Source organism: Paramisgurnus dabryanus, chromosome 4, assembly GCF_030506205.2.
Source record: "Paramisgurnus dabryanus chromosome 4, PD_genome_1.1, whole genome shotgun sequence".
Lineage (NCBI taxonomy): Eukaryota > Metazoa > Chordata > Actinopteri > Cypriniformes > Cobitidae > Paramisgurnus > Paramisgurnus dabryanus.
In genome coordinates, this window is record NC_133340.1 from 34,457,650 (window position 1) to 34,476,992 (window position 19,343).

The following is a 19,343-nucleotide window of genomic DNA, read 5'->3' on the forward strand; positions in this document are numbered from 1 at the left end:
CATCACCATGATAGTATGGGCCATACTCTCTGTGGGCTCTGCAGATTTCATTCTGTTTTAAAATTGTTCGAGGTCGGTGGATTTTATTAGGTTAAAACCACTTTGGAGAAATAGTTCGCACACAAATTGTGTCATTATTTACACCGTTTGTTGTTCTAAATCCCTCAAACTCCCATTTAGAAAACTTGATTTTGCCATGCAATGGAAAATGCACAGGCACATTTACAGTATATGTTAATATCATATTTTACTTATATATCATAGTATAGGGTCAATATGGACTTAGTCTTAGGCCACCGTCAGCTTTGATGTTTTAGCTAAATTTTGATGACTATTTATTTTTCACTTTAAAATACAAACAGAAAATACGGGGAATATGTACACAAAATCTAAAAAAAAATTTTTTAAACTAAATGGCTTCTTTAGGCAAAAGTCAGTATTTAGTGTAACCTCTTTTGGCCTGAAAGAGCCCCTATGATCCGATTCACGTTTTTACATTTCCTTTGGTGTGTAAGTGTGTATTAGTACATGTTAACAATATGCAAAAGGTACAAACCCCAAAGTAATCGATGAAGCAAGTTATCATCTCTAACCTAAATCTCTTTTCTTGGACTACAACAAACACACGGATTGAAGGCAACAGTTTCCTGGGATAGGTAATGTAGACAAGGCCGACATTATCATAATTCCTCCCGCTTCGGACTCAGCCTGTAAGTTAACTCCAGTTAGCAATGAATCTTTCAAATATGGTAGCGTCACATTTCTGGCTGACATCAGAGGTATTCAGGCCAATCACAACATATAGATTAGCTGGCCAATCAGGGACACAGAACTTTTTAAATCCGTGCATTTCAGGAAGAGAGTGAATTCTGGAGCTACAAAAATATATGGTATATGGAAAATGGAAAATAATGTTTTTTTTTGGCCGCGAGATGGTGCCGGGGGGGCCCCAGTTTTATGACATTTTATAAAATACCTTAATTTATTATGAATTCTGTGTAATTAAACCTAAAAAAAATAATAAGGCTACTAACCAACAGCACTTTGTATAACTTAATATGTTTATTTAATTAAAATGTTAAATTTTAGAAAAGTTTTTTGTCATAAATTTTCTTTGAAGGGGCCGCCAAGGAATGCACCGTACACAAAGGGGGCCGCATGCGGAAATAGTTTGAGAACCACTGGATTAGTAGGTACTTCATCCAATTCAGTTCAAACTGTCACATGTGATTTTGGATGCAGGGACTGTATGTCGCCCTTCTCTTTTGAGGTGACCATTATGAGGCTTATGCTTCACTCCCATTGGTAGTCATTCCCGAAAGTCGCTCATCGTGTGCATAAAGTAACTTTTTTTACTTTGTCACATCGCTGGAGACACCCCATCGAGTCCCTTTTGCTCATGTTGCCAGAAATTGACAGCTCTTTATTAAAATGAATGGGATTGTGTTGCTTCGTGTGAGTGTCTTGCATATACATATAAATATAAAATATGAGTTGTTTAAGACACGCTTTCAGGACACTTTTGGAAGACATCAACTGACTCAACTAAATAGGTGAAGACATGTTCGATGAAGCATCACACTCACACAATATGAAAACAGGTGCAGGTGCACATGAATGATTGGAAGAAAACAAATGATACAAATGATAGTAATATTAATATGGTTTAGTGTCTATTATTATTTATTTATTTATCTTTTTTTTTGTTATTTATTTAATTTTTAATTGCCTCAGATAATGTTTGTGTTGTTTTTGTGGTGTAAAAGAAAAAAAAATATAAATAAAAAGTTCAAAAAAAATAAAACAAATGAAACACTCTCAGTAAAATGTACAAAAGTTTTCACTGGGGCGGTACCCTTTAAAAAGGTCCTAATATGTCCCAGGGTACCAATATGCACCATTTAGGTCCAAATGTGTACTTTTTGAAATGGTATCCACTTTTTCTGAAAGTTTACTGGCCAGGGTGCAATAAAATCCAAACTTTCCTTTATTTATTATATATGCTTGCTTAACAGAAAAACAGGTCTAATCAACGATAGGATTTCTGCATTGAACTGGATTGTTAATAACAAACAAACAGTTTATCAGAAATGTGCAAATCATATAACTTTTGCACTTTGGCAAAGAGTAATGGCATTTTTTGCAATTTCATTTTCTACTTGTTGAACCCTGAATGAAAATGCGGCGAGCTGTGATGTGTGAAATGTGAAAACAGATAATTGGATCGGCAATCATCAGATAATGGTATATCTCTCGCTGCATGCTTCATCCAACAAACTAACCCACATTCCAACAGGACACAGACACAGTATCTTCCAAGACAAAATATTGACCCGAAGCACACGCACGCAGCTGAAACCACAGGGCAGAACGGTCTGTTGGCAGTGCAAATGGACAGATGGTTAAATGCAGGAAAGAAGCGTGCCACCGTGTTGTTGATTCACCTCAAGAGAAACATATATGAGTTAGGAACACTGTCAAACATAAAATGAACAGCAGCAAAGTGACCGACAATGCACTCAAGTTAAACATGCAATTAGTTTGTGCTGCCCTGAACATTTTCAAATCTGTTGGACTGATCTGGATGATGAAATAAAATGTAATGCATGCTTCAAATAATTGCCAGATTTTTTATTTAAAAAAAATGTTTTCAGTGAACGGTCACTCTTTTAGTTTTGTTTGAATTTAGTGCAAATCTGAATTGCTGCTAAATATTTAAATAATATGGAAATTGTCAGGCCTCCAGGTAGCGTCAGCCAATTGAACCAACGAAATGAAACATTGTGACTGGTAGGCATTAACCAAGGGCACATCAGGATAGATGGATGGCAATAATGTTTCATATAGTTCAGTAGTATCTGTTGCCTGTAGCACAGCTGCTGTTTGTTGATCATGGAGTCATGTCACACAGTTGACAACATTTATTTGCATATTAGCAGTTGTTGCACCAGACAGCAAAAATAATAATTTCAAACAGAATCTCCCCAGATTTTTCATAATATATACATAATTTTAGTTAATTGATATCTGTCAGGTAGTGCAGAAATCCTGCAGCAGCTTGATTGTATTATTTAGACCTAGATGAAACATTTAGATTTACACATTTATGCTTTTATCCACAGTGCATTTATACATTTTATCATTGTTTGTACACTGGAAATCAAACCCATTGATATTGTACTGCTAACACAATCCTCTCCCTATTGAGCATTGGCATTTGAAAATTGCTATTTTGTTTTAAAAGAAATTTGGGCTGGTAATTTATTCAGCGCCCCCTGCTGGCTGTACTAATATATCACATCAGTGTGAACAATGTGGTTTACATACAGCAATATCTGAAACCCTGGATGAATGCGTAAAGCTGTTTACAAAATATCTCTTTAGCTTTGAGCTGAACTTTGAAGGATTTTAAAAAATACTTTTTTCACAGGGATTTACACTAAGCATCCTGAAGGCGGCATAGTCACTGTCAACCAATTTCCCCTTAATACATCAGGCTTGAATTCTGCATGTTGCTGCCAAGGAAAATCCCAACATATTTTAGCATTGTATAACTATACACTTTATGTATAATAAAAATGCATGGCATATCTGTATTTTAAAACTACTGTAGGGGTCAAAAGTGATGCAAGACGTCTTTGCCCTTCATCCAATAATAAATTATTAAAGATGTTTTTTTTTTATTAAAGAATTGTATGTGTAGTTGTGCTTGGAATTCAAACTAAAGCTTAGCTCTGGAAAGACTTTAGGGAGGCTTGGCAAAGATAAAGCTTTTTGAATGACAGGATCAAAAATACTAACCAGTTAAATTGTTCTTTGTGCACATCTATGCTTTTTGCATACTGAATACTCACACATGGAAAACATAGCATTTTTTTAGGATTTACTATACTATGATGCTTTTGAACATAATCATAGTAAGCTAGTAAAGTATTTACTAGCTTATTAACTCACTAATACTCCAGAAAACTGAAGTTTACATTAACAAATTGTATTTGTCATTAATGCTTCAATTTACTAATTTACTATACTAAAGTATACTAAGATATTCACCACAGTTTTTATTGTAGCTAATAGAGAATGGTATTTTATACATTAGCAAATTTTACTAGTTACTATAATATTTTACTGCATTCTACAATTTACAGTTTACTGTAAGAACTACTGCGATATACTGCAGAATATACTATAATCAATATAATACTAGAGAATGCTGTAGTATACATTAACAAAGTGCAGTACACTAATATTTAAGTGTACTGTAGTAGTCACTACAGTTTGTCAGTTCACCATAGTTAATTACTAGAGAATGATATGAATATTGTTCAGTATACTACAATTTGCTACAGTTTACCATAGCAAACACTAAAGTATACTATAGTATTTTACCAATTCATAATAGTTTACAGGATACTGGAGTATATCAAATATACAGTTTATTACAATATAGTAAATAGTAATACATACTAAAGTATTTTTATGTGGGCTATTTTCCCTGATACGATGCCTGCATTGCCCTATCAGACAATTCATTTTAATTAAAAACAAAAAAACACACACCACCTTGACCATGTTTTCTCCATTTTGCTTCATACTGCTAATATGTTGATGCTTTACTCGAACCTGTACGGTCATTAAAAGTAAATATTGCGCAAATATATATCCCCTTAAAATAATTTTGGCTACCACAGTACATTTTATACTGAATTATGTTCGCGTTGTCATTCGTGGCCTCCATCCGCTAGGGGGCGACAGCGGGGATTTCGCACAGACTCACTCGCGCGTTCTCTTCCTCTGTGATTGTCGCCGTCCCTCACTTCCTCTACGAAATCATGGCGGTGTACGGCCCGGTTGTGAAGATCCACCCGGTGGTTCTGGCGTCGATCGTTGACTCTTACGAGCGACGAAATGAAGGGGCAAGTCGAGTGATCGGAACATTATTAGGTGGGTCGTTGATTTTGACTTATATTTTGGATGGGTTGCGCTTAAATGTTTGGATGAGTTGACGTTGTCTGCTATGAAGCATGTGTTGTAGGCGATAAGGAGAGATGGGGTGCATTAGAAGTTTTAACTACATACATGATTCAGTGCTAGTTCAGGTAATGCTTTTATCGTTTATCATTTTAACTAGTTTGTGTGTCTCACAGGAACTGCAGACAAACATTCAGTTGAAGTCACCAACTGCTTCTCCGTGCCTCACAATGAGTCGGAAGATGAGGTGAGACAAAACAACAGTGTGTGATGGTACAGAGATGATGTATATTTTTTATGTCATGTTACAGAATGACTACCACATTTTTTACTAATACATTTTACTGACTGATATTACAGTTCTTGTGCAGTTCCAGTAAATGAATTGTATTTGCATTATTGTGTTGAACTATTATTTGCCATCTCTCAGCATCTGCTATTAAATCCCAGTTCTTTCATTCAAATACCATTTAAAACTATTATCATTTTCCATTTATATCTTATTTATGTCTTATGTCATAGGTGGCTGTGGACATGGAGTTTGCCAAGAACATGTATGAGCTCCATAAGAAGGTTTCACCGAGTGAAGTTATTATTGGGTGGTATGTGATCACACATCTTTAATGAACTTAGTCATCTGAGACATGATCAGTCTTTTGAATAATTTAACACAGTACCTGTTAAATGCAGTTATGCATTGTAGGTTATTTATGTAGATACTACTGACTGTGTTCAAGAATAAGTTTTCAATGGTTGGTTTTTCCTTTTGTGTCCAGGTATGCCACAGGATTTGACATCACAGAACACTCGGTTCTGATTCATGAGTATTACAGCCGAGAGGCTCCCAATCCCATTCACCTCACAGTGGACACGGCACTTCAGAGTAACAAAATGAACATCCGCGCATACGTCAGGTTAGATGGCCTTCTGCTCATAGCTAGTCCATCCATTGCTTTAAGCTTTTATGAACAACCGTATTCATTATACATGATCTTCCTCTGTCTTCCACTACTTGCACGCATTGTGTAGATTAGTCCATTAGATTGTTTAAATATTTGACCCAGTCTGTGAAAACTTTGGTAAAATCTTTTTGTGTGTGTGTAATTTACTGGTTTACATAAAGACATCATACATAATGTAAAGAACATTCTAGGAAAATATAACTTGGATATCTTTAAAGTGCATCCAATTTCATTGCTAAAAATGTTATTTTGTCTATTTGGTATAATACAATGTGTTCGCACGGTTTTTGGTTAAAAACACATTATTTTCCACATTTGTACATTTTGTAGCTCCAGATATCCTGTCTTCCTCAATGCATTGTATTTTGTACAAAACTCATCGATTTTAAAAGCGCTGTGTCCCTGATTGGCCAGCTAATCTGTTCGTTGTGATTGGCCTGAATACCTCTGACGTCAGCCGGAAATGGTACGCTCCTTACTGTGTTTGAAACATGCTGACAGGAGGTAATTTACAGGATGTGAGTCAAAGCGGGAGGAATTATGATAATGACCGTCGTGTCCACGTCAACAGACTGTTGCCTATAATCCGTGTGTTTGTTGTAGTCCAAGAAAAGAGATTTACGTTGGAAATAGGGATGCATAACGATTAATCGCGATTAATCTATAGCAGAATAAAAGTTTTTGTTTACATCATATATGTTTGTGAACTGCATATAATAATTTTATATATATATATGCACACAGGCATGTGTAATTTTAAGAAAAAATATATATTTTATATTAAGTATTTGTTTTTGTACATAATATAAATTATACATAAATATACAAATGTATATACACATTTAAACATTTCTTAAATACATACATGCATGTATGTGTATTTATCTATACATAATTATTATACACAGTTCACACACATATATGATGTAAACAAAAACTTTTATTCTGCTATAGATTAATCACCATTGATCGTTATGCATCCCTAGTTGGAAACAATAACTCGGGTGATTGTTTACCTTGGTGTTGGTACCCTCTGCATATCGTTAACATGTACTAACACACACTTACACACCAAATAAAATGTAAAATCGGATGTTAGTTGATCTTTAATATTGATCTAGTAAGGTCATGTCAAAGGTTTAAATTAAAGTGAGATCAATTATTAAAATTTAAACTTGAATTTTCCTAATCTCATAATTAGATTGAGACTTTAGCCTGGATTTCACAGACAGGGTCACATAATAGACTGTCCAATTTGAAGAAATAAATGAATGGCATGTAGCATTGATGTATTTATCAATCTAGAAATCATCTGCTTTAAGTGATTTATCAAGATTGCTGTGATTCTATACTGCTGATACCAAAATACCAATTTACATTCTTTATTCGTTATAAGTTTGCCTCTCAGTGATAACACCATGAATTTGCATTATTTTTTTAGCTCACAGATGGGTGTCCCTGGCAAGACAGTTGGTGTCATGTTCACCCCACTGACAGTCAAGTATGTTTACTACGACACAGAGCGCATCGGAGGTCAGATATTTTCCAACATGTAGACATTTTTTTTTAGATTAGCTTTCTTAAGCGATACTCCAGCCAAATATCAAAATTACCCCATGATTTATTCATCTTAGGCAGTCCGAGATGCATATGTTCATCATCTTTCAGACAAACACATTTGGAGTTATTTTAGAAAATGTCCTTGCTTTTCCAAGCTTTGTAATGGCAGATCACGGGCATGGCTCCAATGGGTTAATAAAGGTCTTGTGCGGGAATCGATGAGATTTTGTACAAATAATATCCAGATTTCAATCTTTATAAACTGTAATAACAACCAGCTTCTGGTAACGCCACCATCTTGGACTCACTTGATTCAAATGAGTGTTTTAGCATAGTGAGCATTGTTTGCCATAGGTACATTGCACAGTAAATCGAGTGAGTCCAAGATGGCATCGTTACTGTAAGCTAGTTATTATAGTTTATAAAGTATAAAATATGGATATTTTTCTTAGAATATCGCATCGATTACCCACAGTAAGCCCTTATTAACCCCTTGGAGCCGTTTGGATTAATTCTGTAAAGGATGGATGCACTTTTTTGGGGTTCACTGTTCTCTCCCATTATAAGCTTGGAAAAGCAAGGACATTTACTAAAATACCTCTAAATGTTTTTTTTTTCTGAAAGATGATGGACATATGCATCTTGGATTGCTTGAGGGTGAAAAGTATTACATAAGGGTTATTTTGATAATTGGCTGGAGTATCGCTTTAAGGCATTATATTTGGTTGTGTGTATATATGCTTGTTTATAAAGATTGTGTATTTTTGTAAGGGTCCAAATATGACCCCATCCATCCGTTTGGCCCAACGGCGGAATCCAAACGAGGATTATAGCGCGTTCTGTCTTTTCCGGCGCTTGCAGATGACGTTTTGGCATTATGCAATTTTGTATTATTATCTGACTCCAAGATAATGTTAATATAAATCGGATTGAGAATTACTTTTAACAGTTACAGAATTTGGGTGGATGTTTGGTCATTCTTGTTTAGCCCTACTTGTTATTGCATCCGTTCATTCGGCTACTCATGTCGCTTTGGACTCACGCACCGGCCGTTTATTAATATTTAATAATCATGCGGGCCCACGATCACAACCGAATCAGGCTTGGTCGCTGCTAGAGGTTAGACCATATGTTCAGAAGGCCGCCCTTTACGCGTGCTCATCTCTGAACATACTTTATTTAGTCCCCATAGAGGTGCAACTTAATTATTACAATATTTATTTCTAACCAGAGGCTCACGACCACTATCATAAAACAAACTGACCGTCTTCTCCAATGATAGCTTTGTATAATCGTGTCATAATTTAATATGCAACTTAGATAGATTAATATTGAAATAACCAGAGGCTGAGGCTCATCTGATTTAGAGTGGTCAGACAACATGAACTTGTTACTCTAAACAGGAAATTAGCCTCCACGCATCTAATTTAACTTAAACTAACGCCAAGTGCTAGTCGGATCTCCAAAATCCTCCGCTGATGTACTACTATGCCATCTAGTCTGGGATTTTGGTCCGTAATACTAGCCTGATTTTCAGACATTGCGGTAACAAGGATACATCGTAATTTACTAATCATGTCAATAACTTTCGTAGCAACACAGAATAATCCAAACACAATTTATTAACCAGGTAGGTAAAACATAATTCAGAAGCCAATTTACATTCCAATTCAAATACGAAATAAACAAAAACCGTTGCATACCTGGTAAGGAGATGGAGATCTGGTTACAGATTCCTCAAAGTAAAATGACAATACATGATGCTGTGCCAGGACAGCATCATGGGGGTACATTTCTCGATATTGAAAGTCCCGCCTAAATCTTCTACACATCTCCTTAAATAACCAGAGAACAAAGCATATAGGAATTTGGTACTGATTGGTTGTTGGTAAAACTAAGGGCTGTCCTTAATCTGTATACAGTGGGTGATTGGTTTATGCTTAGAAAGGGAGGTGTCTATCAACATTGAATGAAGTTTCACATATACTTTAACATTGAATTCTGTTGTTATATGAGTGAGACCTGTAACCACTTGCAATGAGACATTCCAATAGAAAACAAATAAGATACAGATTTTAGATTCTTTGTGCATGTAGCATTTCATATACAGTTTGCTTTTAGAGAAAAGAATACAAATGTATGACACCCTAAAGGTGTGTCTTTGAAACCCAAATGTGTCTCAGTGGGAAGTCCACTGTGAATCGTGGAGAGAGGCTTTTCTCGCGCACTCACTTTGCCCCCATACAGTGTCCTTTGGGGAGGTGCTATCTTATTTAGGAAATTATCTTACAAAAAAGCAATAAATTAAAACTAGATGTAACTCATCTCTTTACAGTTGACCTTCTACAAAGGACTCGTGAATCACCCAGTCGCACCAACGGGCTGACCACAGATCTGGCCCAGGTCGGCAGTGCAGCAGGACGCATTCAAGAAATGCTTTCCACAGTCCTGACATATATAGAGGATGTGCTGGTAAGTGTCTCTTAAGGTTTATTTGAAGACTTCAGTTATTAATAAATTCTTAATGGTGACCTGTTTGTTTTGAGTGGTATTAACGAACACATATTTTAAACAGCAAGTCTTATAAGTATTATACATGTAGCTTTAGTAGCTTCATTATTTAAAACATTAGGTAGCACATTTCTACTTGTACATTGAAAAAAACAAACAGGGAAACTCAAATAATGTCTAACCGGTTCTAACAGCTAAACTGTACACTTTCTCTTATGAATGCATGTATAATTTCTTATAAATTATCCTGATGTACTATCCAACTATTTTTTTTTTTGTAGTTTCATAGTAGTATATTTCAGTAGTTGGATTTATTGTAAGTGCAGATTATCTCAGCTTGATCAAAACTTAGATTAATTAATTTATTTAATTAAAGACTTTATCCATGTCCTGGATACAAAAAAGATAATACTGACTTTTGTTTTTTTCTTTAGTCTGGTAAAGCGACAGCAGATAACAGTGTTGGGCGTTACTTGATGGACCTTGTAAACAAAGTGCCCAAGATCTCAGCAGAAGACTTTGAGAGCATGCTGAACTCCAACATTAATGTGAGTGATGTTGTGAACTGTTCATTTGTAGTTTTTTTTTAATGTTTGACCTGCTTTAATATGTTTGTCAAATTGAGCAAATTAAGTTGTGTGGTTGTGCTTTCTAAATACTCAAATGTTTTTGTTTCTTGCAGGATCTGTTGATGGTGACCTACTTGTCAAATCTCACTCAAGCTCAGATTGCGCTCAATGAGAAACTAGTTGTTCTGTAGTTGGAAATAAAAATAAAATCCTATTTGTCATTCCAATAATATGTCTGTGATCTTTTTTGGTGTGTCAATAAAAAACTTTTCTTAAAGGGACATTTCTTAAATGTTTGTTACGAAACAGATCTGGGGCACCATTGACTTGACCATATTTAAATTTTTCCTACTGTGGAAGTCAGTGGTGCCCCAGGTCAGTCTGGTTACAAACATTTATCAAAATCTTTATTTGTGTTTGAACAAAGCATTGTTTTGACAAAAAAAGTATAACAATGAACAATTGTGAAAAGTGCTATATAAATAAAATTGAATTAAAATTAAATATAATTACTTACAAGCATAAATCAGAAACCATTTCACAGGTGAACGAAAATGATAAAATTTTCAGAATAAAGTGAACAATAGTGAAATAAGCACATGTTTATAAAGAAAATTTATTAAATTTCATTCATGCCTGTTAAATTAATGCTGTCTGTTTAAGTGTCCATACGTCACAACCGTGCTGCTATGACGTCATCAGGAAGAACGCTGACCGAAAGATGGCCGCATTCCGCTGTTGCCGAGACCCGTGTGGTTTCGTTTGTCTCATTTTAACTTATTTTAGCGTTTTTTATGCCGACTATGTCGTGATCCAATATGTCCTTATCCCCGCGTATTCCGGAAGGTGAGTACCGCAAGGAACGGTCTGGGGTTTATGTCGTGACGTTTGATGTTTGGGTCACGTAACGGCAGCTGGATTTGATGAGATCATACGTTTATATTGTTCCGTAGAATCTCCCATAGCAACAGCAGTTTAAATGTAAAGCGCGAGCGGTGTTTCCCTCCGAAATTAGATTACTTTGCGTGTTTACTGCAAGTAATATGCACTCATCATCATTGCCAATCTCCTTGCAGTGGTGCTCCATTCAACGTCTGTTGCGCTGCCAGTCTCTGGTTTAGGGTTTCAGGATATCTAGTCTTGAGAGCAACATGCAACTTTAAAGGGATAGTTCACCCAAAATTTTTCTCATCCTCATGTTTAAACCTGTATGATTTTTTCCCCCTTATGAACACAAAAGAAGATATTTTGATAAATCATTGATAGTGGATAAACAAATATGATGAAATTTCAATGGGTGGGTACCATCAACTGCTTGCTGTGCGTACCGTGTGCTTAATATCATAATATCTTCTTTATCATTTATCACGCAATTCCTCCATAATATTTGTTTTCCTACTATGGAAGTCAGTGGTTACAATCAGCTGTGTGCTGCTTACCATCATTTGAAGAGTTTCGTTGCAAAACGAGATAACTCCGTGTTTTTTTTGTTGTGCATTCCAATTAAAATCAATTCAACTGCCATTGGTTTGTTTTGATTTAAACCTTCATAACTTAAAAATACAGCTAAGTAGCACTATAAAACAAAATAATAACATAATAATAAACATGTTTTGCCAAAATGTTAAAAACGGATGTATCTCGTTTAGTAAAGGAACTCTTAATTTATCAAAATATCTTCTTTTGTGTTTCTCAGAATAAAATAAATTCATACAGTTTTAAAACAACATGAGGGTGACAAAAAAATGATTTTTTATTTTGGGCCAAACTATCCCTTTAAGGCACTAATGTTAAGTGAGAATATGACTTTCAAAGTACTATCAAAGTCCTTGCAATTTTTTTTAAACAGGTGAAATGTGAAAGGATTTGTTTCCACTGTCGATTTTGATACATTTAAAATCATTGCCGTATCGGCTATAGCATAAAAATACATATATAACAAACAAATAGTTTTTGTAGTAAACTAGGCTAGGTTGTCGTATTTTTTTTCCGTCTAAATAAATGCGCCTCTTTAATAATGTTATAGATCCAATTCATGTTAAATAAAAATGTGTTTGAACATTATTAATTTAATACAATGATCTATTTTATAGGTGGTTTCATCGTATGCACGTGCGCTGACGCGATACACGTCTGGATCCGAACTTTACTTCCAGTTTCGTTTTTTTTAATGGTCTGACTAGTTGCTAAACTGATCTCTTGAACAAATGCCTCATCGAAAATAACAAATGTTTGTTATTTTGTTGTTATTTATTCTAAGCGGAGTTTACCGGAAGTTACATGCGGACCACGACAGCCGCTTGTTTATGTTGTTACTGCTGAAACCGTCTATAGACAAAAGTTCAAATAAGTGACCAACAGTGTTGGGGAAAGTTACTTTTTAAAAGTAATGCATTACAATATTAAGTTACTACCAAATAAAGTAACTAATTGCATTTATTAATTACTTTTCATGGAAAGTAATGCTTCCGTTGCTTTTTAGTTACCTTTGCATTTTTTTAATCAAATTATTAAACTAAAAAAGTAACTTGCATTAGTAACTAGAATATTAATGTGTACATATAAAAAGTATTTCGTTACTTTACTCGTTACTTCAGAAAAGTAATATTATACATAATGCACGTTACTTGTAATGCGTTACACCAACACTGGTGGCCATCGGCCAAAAAAAACTTTCAGAGCATCTGTGTATAGTACCATATAAATACCATGGTATATATGGCAATCATTCAGTACCACAGCATAAATCAATACCACGGTATTTCCATTCATGATGCCATGATCAGTGTACTATGGTACCACCACAGTATTTGTTTTCATTTTTTGTAAGGGACAGGGCTATGCATCTCTATTAATGTCATGTAAAATCTGGTTCGAAGGTTGGAACTAAATTTTGCAGGACTCTGTGGCCCTCTAGGACTGGAGTTACCTCTGGACTATGTTGTGTAATAGTGTGAAGGTGTAACAGTCACATTTGTTTTTTTTTATTTCTTTTCTTTTTGTTTAGTGTATGGTGCACTCTCCATGGATCTGTGTTTAATATTATTCTGTTACTACTGCTGGCGTGCCATTCAAAAGCAGTGTTCTCTGACCCTGGTGAGTGTTTTTGGGACTGACACTGGCCATTTCTTATTTTTTTTACAGACAAGACTGGTTTTATATACTGGTATGATTCATTCTGGGTCTGTGAGGTTATTAGAACTAAAGGCGCTCTGCGTCTTCATACAGATCATACATAAATAGTTGTGTCTAATGTATCAAAACATTGATCCCATTTATACACTAGCTGTAGACAGATTTACTTCAGTGTAGAGCAGTGGTCTCCAACATGGTGTCTGTAAGTTGCCCCGCCAAAGCACATTCTATTAATAGCCTCAGTTTTAATATTTATTACATATTTTATTATTAGCTTAGCTTCTTTTATGTATGTTAAAAAAACATATCAACAAGTAAAATAAATAAGTTTTGAGTAGATTTTATCAAAAAAGTAACCCTCTGGATTGTTTTATTCATTGTGGTAGCCCTTGCTCACCAAAAGGTTGGAGACCCCTGGTGTAGAAGGTGTCAATATATTAACTATCCTGCATTTATAGGTATGGTTCCTTTGCCCGAGACAGCCATCGACTTCTCTGACTTAAGGTCCCAGTCTAACCGCCTCAATGACAGAGTATGTTCAGTCTCTCTCTTGATCTATTAGATGATAGTGTAATCTGTATTAGTTGTATCCATGTTGTGTGTGTAGGAATTGTTCTGTAACCGTGTACATTTAATCAAAATCTATTAATGCTTTTACATTCGTAAATCAATCTACACAAGATTTTGCTTTCAGTTGTTTATGCATATTAGCTGGGATAAAAACCTAAACCATAGTGTGTATAGTATTTGCATCTGATTTGCATTTGTTTTTATATCTTCTCATCAGGGCTGTGAGGGCTGGACAGTGTGCAGTCGCTGCGAGACGTATCGACCTCCCCGTGCCCATCACTGCAGAGTTTGTCAGCGCTGTATTAGGAGAATGGACCATCACTGCCCATGGTCAGTCTCTTTTTTTTATTTTTATTGGCCAATATGTCTGTCCTCTACCTTATGATCTAGTTGGGTTTGTTTTGGTCTTTTAGATTTAGACTTTGTTGTGACTGACTGTTTTTGGAATAGCATACCCAGATAGCAAGCAACCATTGAAACAATGTTAAAAGTTGTTGATTTGTCAATGTTAATCCCATTGAATCAATATCACGTCCACAACTTCTATTAATATTAAAAAACATAGACATTTCAATAAACCACCATTATGGTGATCAATCTTTGCTTTAGTTACGGAATTGACTATTGATTTTCAAATGTTTTTCTTTTATAATTTCAGTGTTTGTATGTGTAGAAACACATGTGGATTGGAAAATAAAGTTGTGTTTAAAAGTTAAGTTGAAATTAGTTAAGATGAGATAAAATTAAGCTTCTTTACATTGTGATGTTGTTCCATTTTTGACCATTATAATTGTTCTGGTTCGTAAATGCACTGTGACAAGGTAAACAGAAAAATGTTAACAATAGTTACAATCAAACTAATTCAGATATAATGATCAACTGGAATGCATGCTGGGAGTCATGAATTAGTTTAGTACTATGTTGATACCCATCATGCATTGCAGCATGAAGCTTTCTTTTGTTGATGACCATTGGTGAGTTTTATATACTCATTCATGATGTTAGATTGATTCAGTAGTTTAACCTTCTATGTTTGTTTTTATAATTTTGAAAATAACAGACCTGACACTGCTTCCAACTAGCACTAATATCATTAGTTTTTTAGCACAGTAAACACACAAGAAATAATATTTAGGTGAATCTACACTCACACTAGATTTTAGGTTTCTTTGCCATAGCAGATGTATTTTAAAACACTGCTTTAACAGCCAAAGAAAACTTAAAATAAAAACACGAGTCAAGGGCGCGACTAAAGCAAACACTGATCACAACAATGGTGGTTTGTTGCAATTTTAGTATTATTTCAATATTAATGGATGATGCGAACGTGATATTGATTATTGGGGTTAACATTGACAAATCAACAATTTTTAACATTGTTTCAATGGTTGCTTGCTATCTGGGAAATCACATAGTATATCAGATTAATATATCACATACACATTTTTTCTGCAGTATATAGTATGTATAAGTGTGAAAATTTTACTGTGATAAATAAACCAAAATAATATCAGTTATGATGATTCTTGACTGTTGCCACTTGATTTCATATTTAATCACACAGTTTTTGTTTTTTCCTCTTTTAGGATCAATAACTGTGTTGGAGAGCTCAATCAGAAATACTTCATTCAGTTCCTGTTCTACACAGGTGAGGTTCAGCTCTAAAACAATCATGCAGTGCGACCATTTGAATTCATGCTACGTTTCCGATATTCTTGTTGTTTTTGTTAGATCTGACTTTAAAAGATTTAGTGACGATTCTGAATCTGTCTGATCAATATGCGTATGTTGGTTTGCAGGCATGGCCAGTCTATATTCCATGGCACTCGTGGTGTCGGCATGGGTGTGGAGAATAAGGAGTGAAAGAGATGGAGATGGAGATGAAGGAGAAGAAGCTCCCAGCAAACATTTGATTGTGTAAGTCAGAAATACCGTCATCTAGCGTACCTTACATTTTATTACCTTTCTCTCACTGTTGATCTTGGTCTTTTGTTTCACAGGGCACATTATATCATTCTGTTGGTGGAGTCAATACTGTTTGGAGTTTTTGTCTTGGTCATTTTCTATGACCAGGTATGTTTAAACAATATTTACCCAGTAATAACATTGACCACGTTGACATGTACACCAAAAATTAGATTATTTTCAAGAATCAGAGTAAGGACTTAATCGCAGAAAGATGTTTACATGACTGGAGCTAACCTCTTTACTCCTGTTTACATGCAGTTTCTGATTATTCGCTATTGTTTGTGCTTATTATTCACACATAACCCAATGCAGAGCACAAATCATGAATTCACATATACTGTTTTAATTTACTTACGATAAAAAAAAAAAAACATGTTCTTATAGACATATTTCGTTATTTTGTGTAATGATGAGACAGAAATAATATGACAGTACCTGTTTTATATGCTGCTGTCACGTTATTTGAGCTGTTTCTGGATTAAGGCAGATTGCTGCCTAATGTCAAGTTTAAAAAAATTTGCAAGTGTTTAGATATCCGCATACTGAGATTAAATACGGCGTACGCCACCTGTGTTAATACGATTATGCTTGCTGCAATTATGACCCTACCGTTAATCGCATTATTTATTTCGAAGTATTGCATTTACATGAGGTTAAGTATAATTGCAATATTTCCAAAATCCCATTATAATCGCATTATGAGGGTGCATGTAAACGTGGTCATTGACCTTAAAGGAGATGTATGTAACGTTGAATTTGGTACATCAGTCTAAATTCAAAATATCGGAGATGTTTTTTCCATGCATCCCCTTTTGGGTTGACAAGGTGCGCAAATGACGATGGAAAGCTTAAGTTTAAATGCTCATTGTTACGTTTGCAATGTTTTTGTTGTCTAAAAATTAGAAACCCGCTTTTTATAACTCAATCTGCGACTTGTTTCGAAAGTTGCATCCACCGTAGATCGCATTTATGAGCCATTGCGGCCTCATTTAAGCAACCGTGATAACTGGCAACCGAGCTGTCAAAACACACTTGGGTAAGTGGCAGTGGGCAAGATCGCACAGAGACCAAAACAAAAATTGAATTTAGCATGTTTCTTAAATATCAAACAATATTTTATAGTATTTTTTAATTGAATACAGTCAAACACCTACATACAGCTCCTTTGAACAGTTTTCCACATTGATAAAATAGAATAAAAAGAGAATTTAAGAAATTTAAGTTGAATAAAAATAGATCTTAGAATAGAATAGATTTTATAATAAATACCAATCTTATATCTTAAATATTTATAATTCCTTAAAATCCAAGTTTTCTGAAAAATGTAATCATGATGATTAAGCAATGCTTGTAGATTGAATTGCCAAGGATATTGTTTGGATTTATATAACCCTATATGTAAGGTTTTACTGCATGATGTCATATTATGTGTTGATTTGTATTAATTTGAAAAAATTACTGCTGGTTGTAATTTGCATATGTACCATTTATTGCTTACCTTATACTTCACTGCTATTTGTTTGCTGCCTTGCAAGCACTATGTCGAGGAACTGCAAATCGTGATGCCAAGTGTTGAAATTTTAACATTTCTGCTCTTTCTTTCTCTCTTCAAGCTGGTGTCCATTATAACAGATGAGACGCCTATTGAGCAGATGAGAAACAGGCTGATGAAAGACAAACCCAACAACAGTCAACCGACACACGTCGGGCACACAAGAAAACCAAAAATCGCATTGCTTCGGGAGGTGTTTGGACGTGGTAAGTTTAAAGCATCTGTCTTGTTCTTTCCAAATGTTGCATAGTGAATTCCTGTCATTTTAACAAAGTTTGTAATAAATCCAAAGGATGCGAGCACAACCCCATATGCCATATATAAGTATTTATGTGTCTATCTCTCGCATTTGCAGGATCAATACTATGTTGGCTGTTACCTCTCCATTCCGCCCCTCCCTCCGCTGGTGGCATCAGTTATTCAGCACTTACCGATTATGATGTTTAAAATGTCTTTTTCATCAGGTCATTTACACTGTCATGTTTAGGACACTGTGAATATTGTGTTACTAATTTCAGATTAAGTCATTTTGTTATGACAAATAAAAAAGAAGATTTTATTTCTATGAAGAATGCTGCCTTTGGTTCCTGAACACAAACCCTCTGTTTTAAGTTACTTTTTAGGACAAAAGTTACAATATATCCCCAGTCACCCCATACGTCTGTGTCCATTTAGTTATTTATTTTTTGCCTAAATCTTACATTTTTGTTCTCTGATGATGTCTACATAACACACTAACAGTTACACGAGGTCTGCTATGTTGACTTGTTTTCTTTAAATGGACATAAGTGTTTATTTCAGGTAAATGAACTTGTCATTGTGTGTTTCATTTCAGTCTGTTCGAGTACATGGACTGTACTCTATTTTACATATTTGTATTGTATATAAAGACGTATTTTATATCTTTAATGTCTGAGAAAATGTTGCTGCATTTTTAAGGTACTGGACTACTTTTGTTGAAGTGCTTTTCTATTTGGTTTGTTATGTTAATGGTTTGCTGTTTGTTGACAGCTTGAGGGATGTGTGTACATAACAGATCAATTATGTATATTGATAATGTTTACATTGATATTTATTGTAATTTATTGTGTGTCTACATGCTGCTCTGACTTATGTGAAGTAAATAATGTCTTTTCAAATTCTGGGTTTGTTTCTCTTTAAACAACAAGCTTGAAATGAAAATGAAACCAGTGTTGGTATGTCCTGTATGTATGCGTATATATATATATATATTAATGTTATTCGGAAGATAACCAAAGATGGCTGCTTTACTATATTTAAGTTTACTGTTAGTAAATCATTTATTTTAAATCCATTTGTGTGCTAAGGGGATACATTAAAGTTACATGTTAACACATTAGGACAAATTAAAACATTTAACTTAGGGATGCAGAATTTATTGTGTAAACTATGTAAAATAAATTAATTACATAGCCAACTGTGTCTGAATTAACCATAAATTAGTTTCCCCGTAATGTGTGACACTTTTCAGGGGCGTATCTTAAAAAGTGTTTATAGGGAGTGGTAAACATTAATATTTTATTA

The 19,343-nt window shown here is 34.8% G+C and overlaps 2 protein-coding genes across 2 annotated transcripts; both read left to right on the plus strand.

Moving 5' to 3' along the window:
* Positions 1 to 4,786: 4,786 nt before the first annotated feature.
* eif3f (eukaryotic translation initiation factor 3, subunit F) lies at positions 4,787 to 10,803 on the plus strand. The gene is made up of 8 exons (XM_065254326.1): positions 4,787 to 4,944; positions 5,148 to 5,218; positions 5,494 to 5,573; positions 5,748 to 5,885; positions 7,375 to 7,466; positions 9,829 to 9,965; positions 10,439 to 10,552; positions 10,687 to 10,803. The coding sequence occupies exons 1-8, from the start codon at positions 4,833 to 4,835 to the stop codon at positions 10,762 to 10,764; spliced, it is 822 nt and encodes a 273-aa protein (XP_065110398.1). The 5' UTR covers positions 4,787 to 4,832; the 3' UTR covers positions 10,765 to 10,803.
* A 396-nt stretch (positions 10,804 to 11,199) lies between these two features.
* On the plus strand, positions 11,200 to 18,927 carry LOC135735786 (palmitoyltransferase ZDHHC3). The gene is made up of 9 exons (XM_065254325.2): positions 11,200 to 11,419; positions 13,581 to 13,669; positions 14,167 to 14,240; positions 14,496 to 14,608; positions 15,865 to 15,926; positions 16,078 to 16,195; positions 16,279 to 16,351; positions 17,860 to 18,004; positions 18,154 to 18,927. Exons 1-9 carry the CDS (start codon positions 11,295 to 11,297, stop codon positions 18,243 to 18,245), a joined length of 891 nt encoding a protein of 296 aa, XP_065110397.1. The 5' UTR covers positions 11,200 to 11,294; the 3' UTR covers positions 18,246 to 18,927.
* The last annotated feature ends 416 nt before the right edge of the window (positions 18,928 to 19,343 follow it).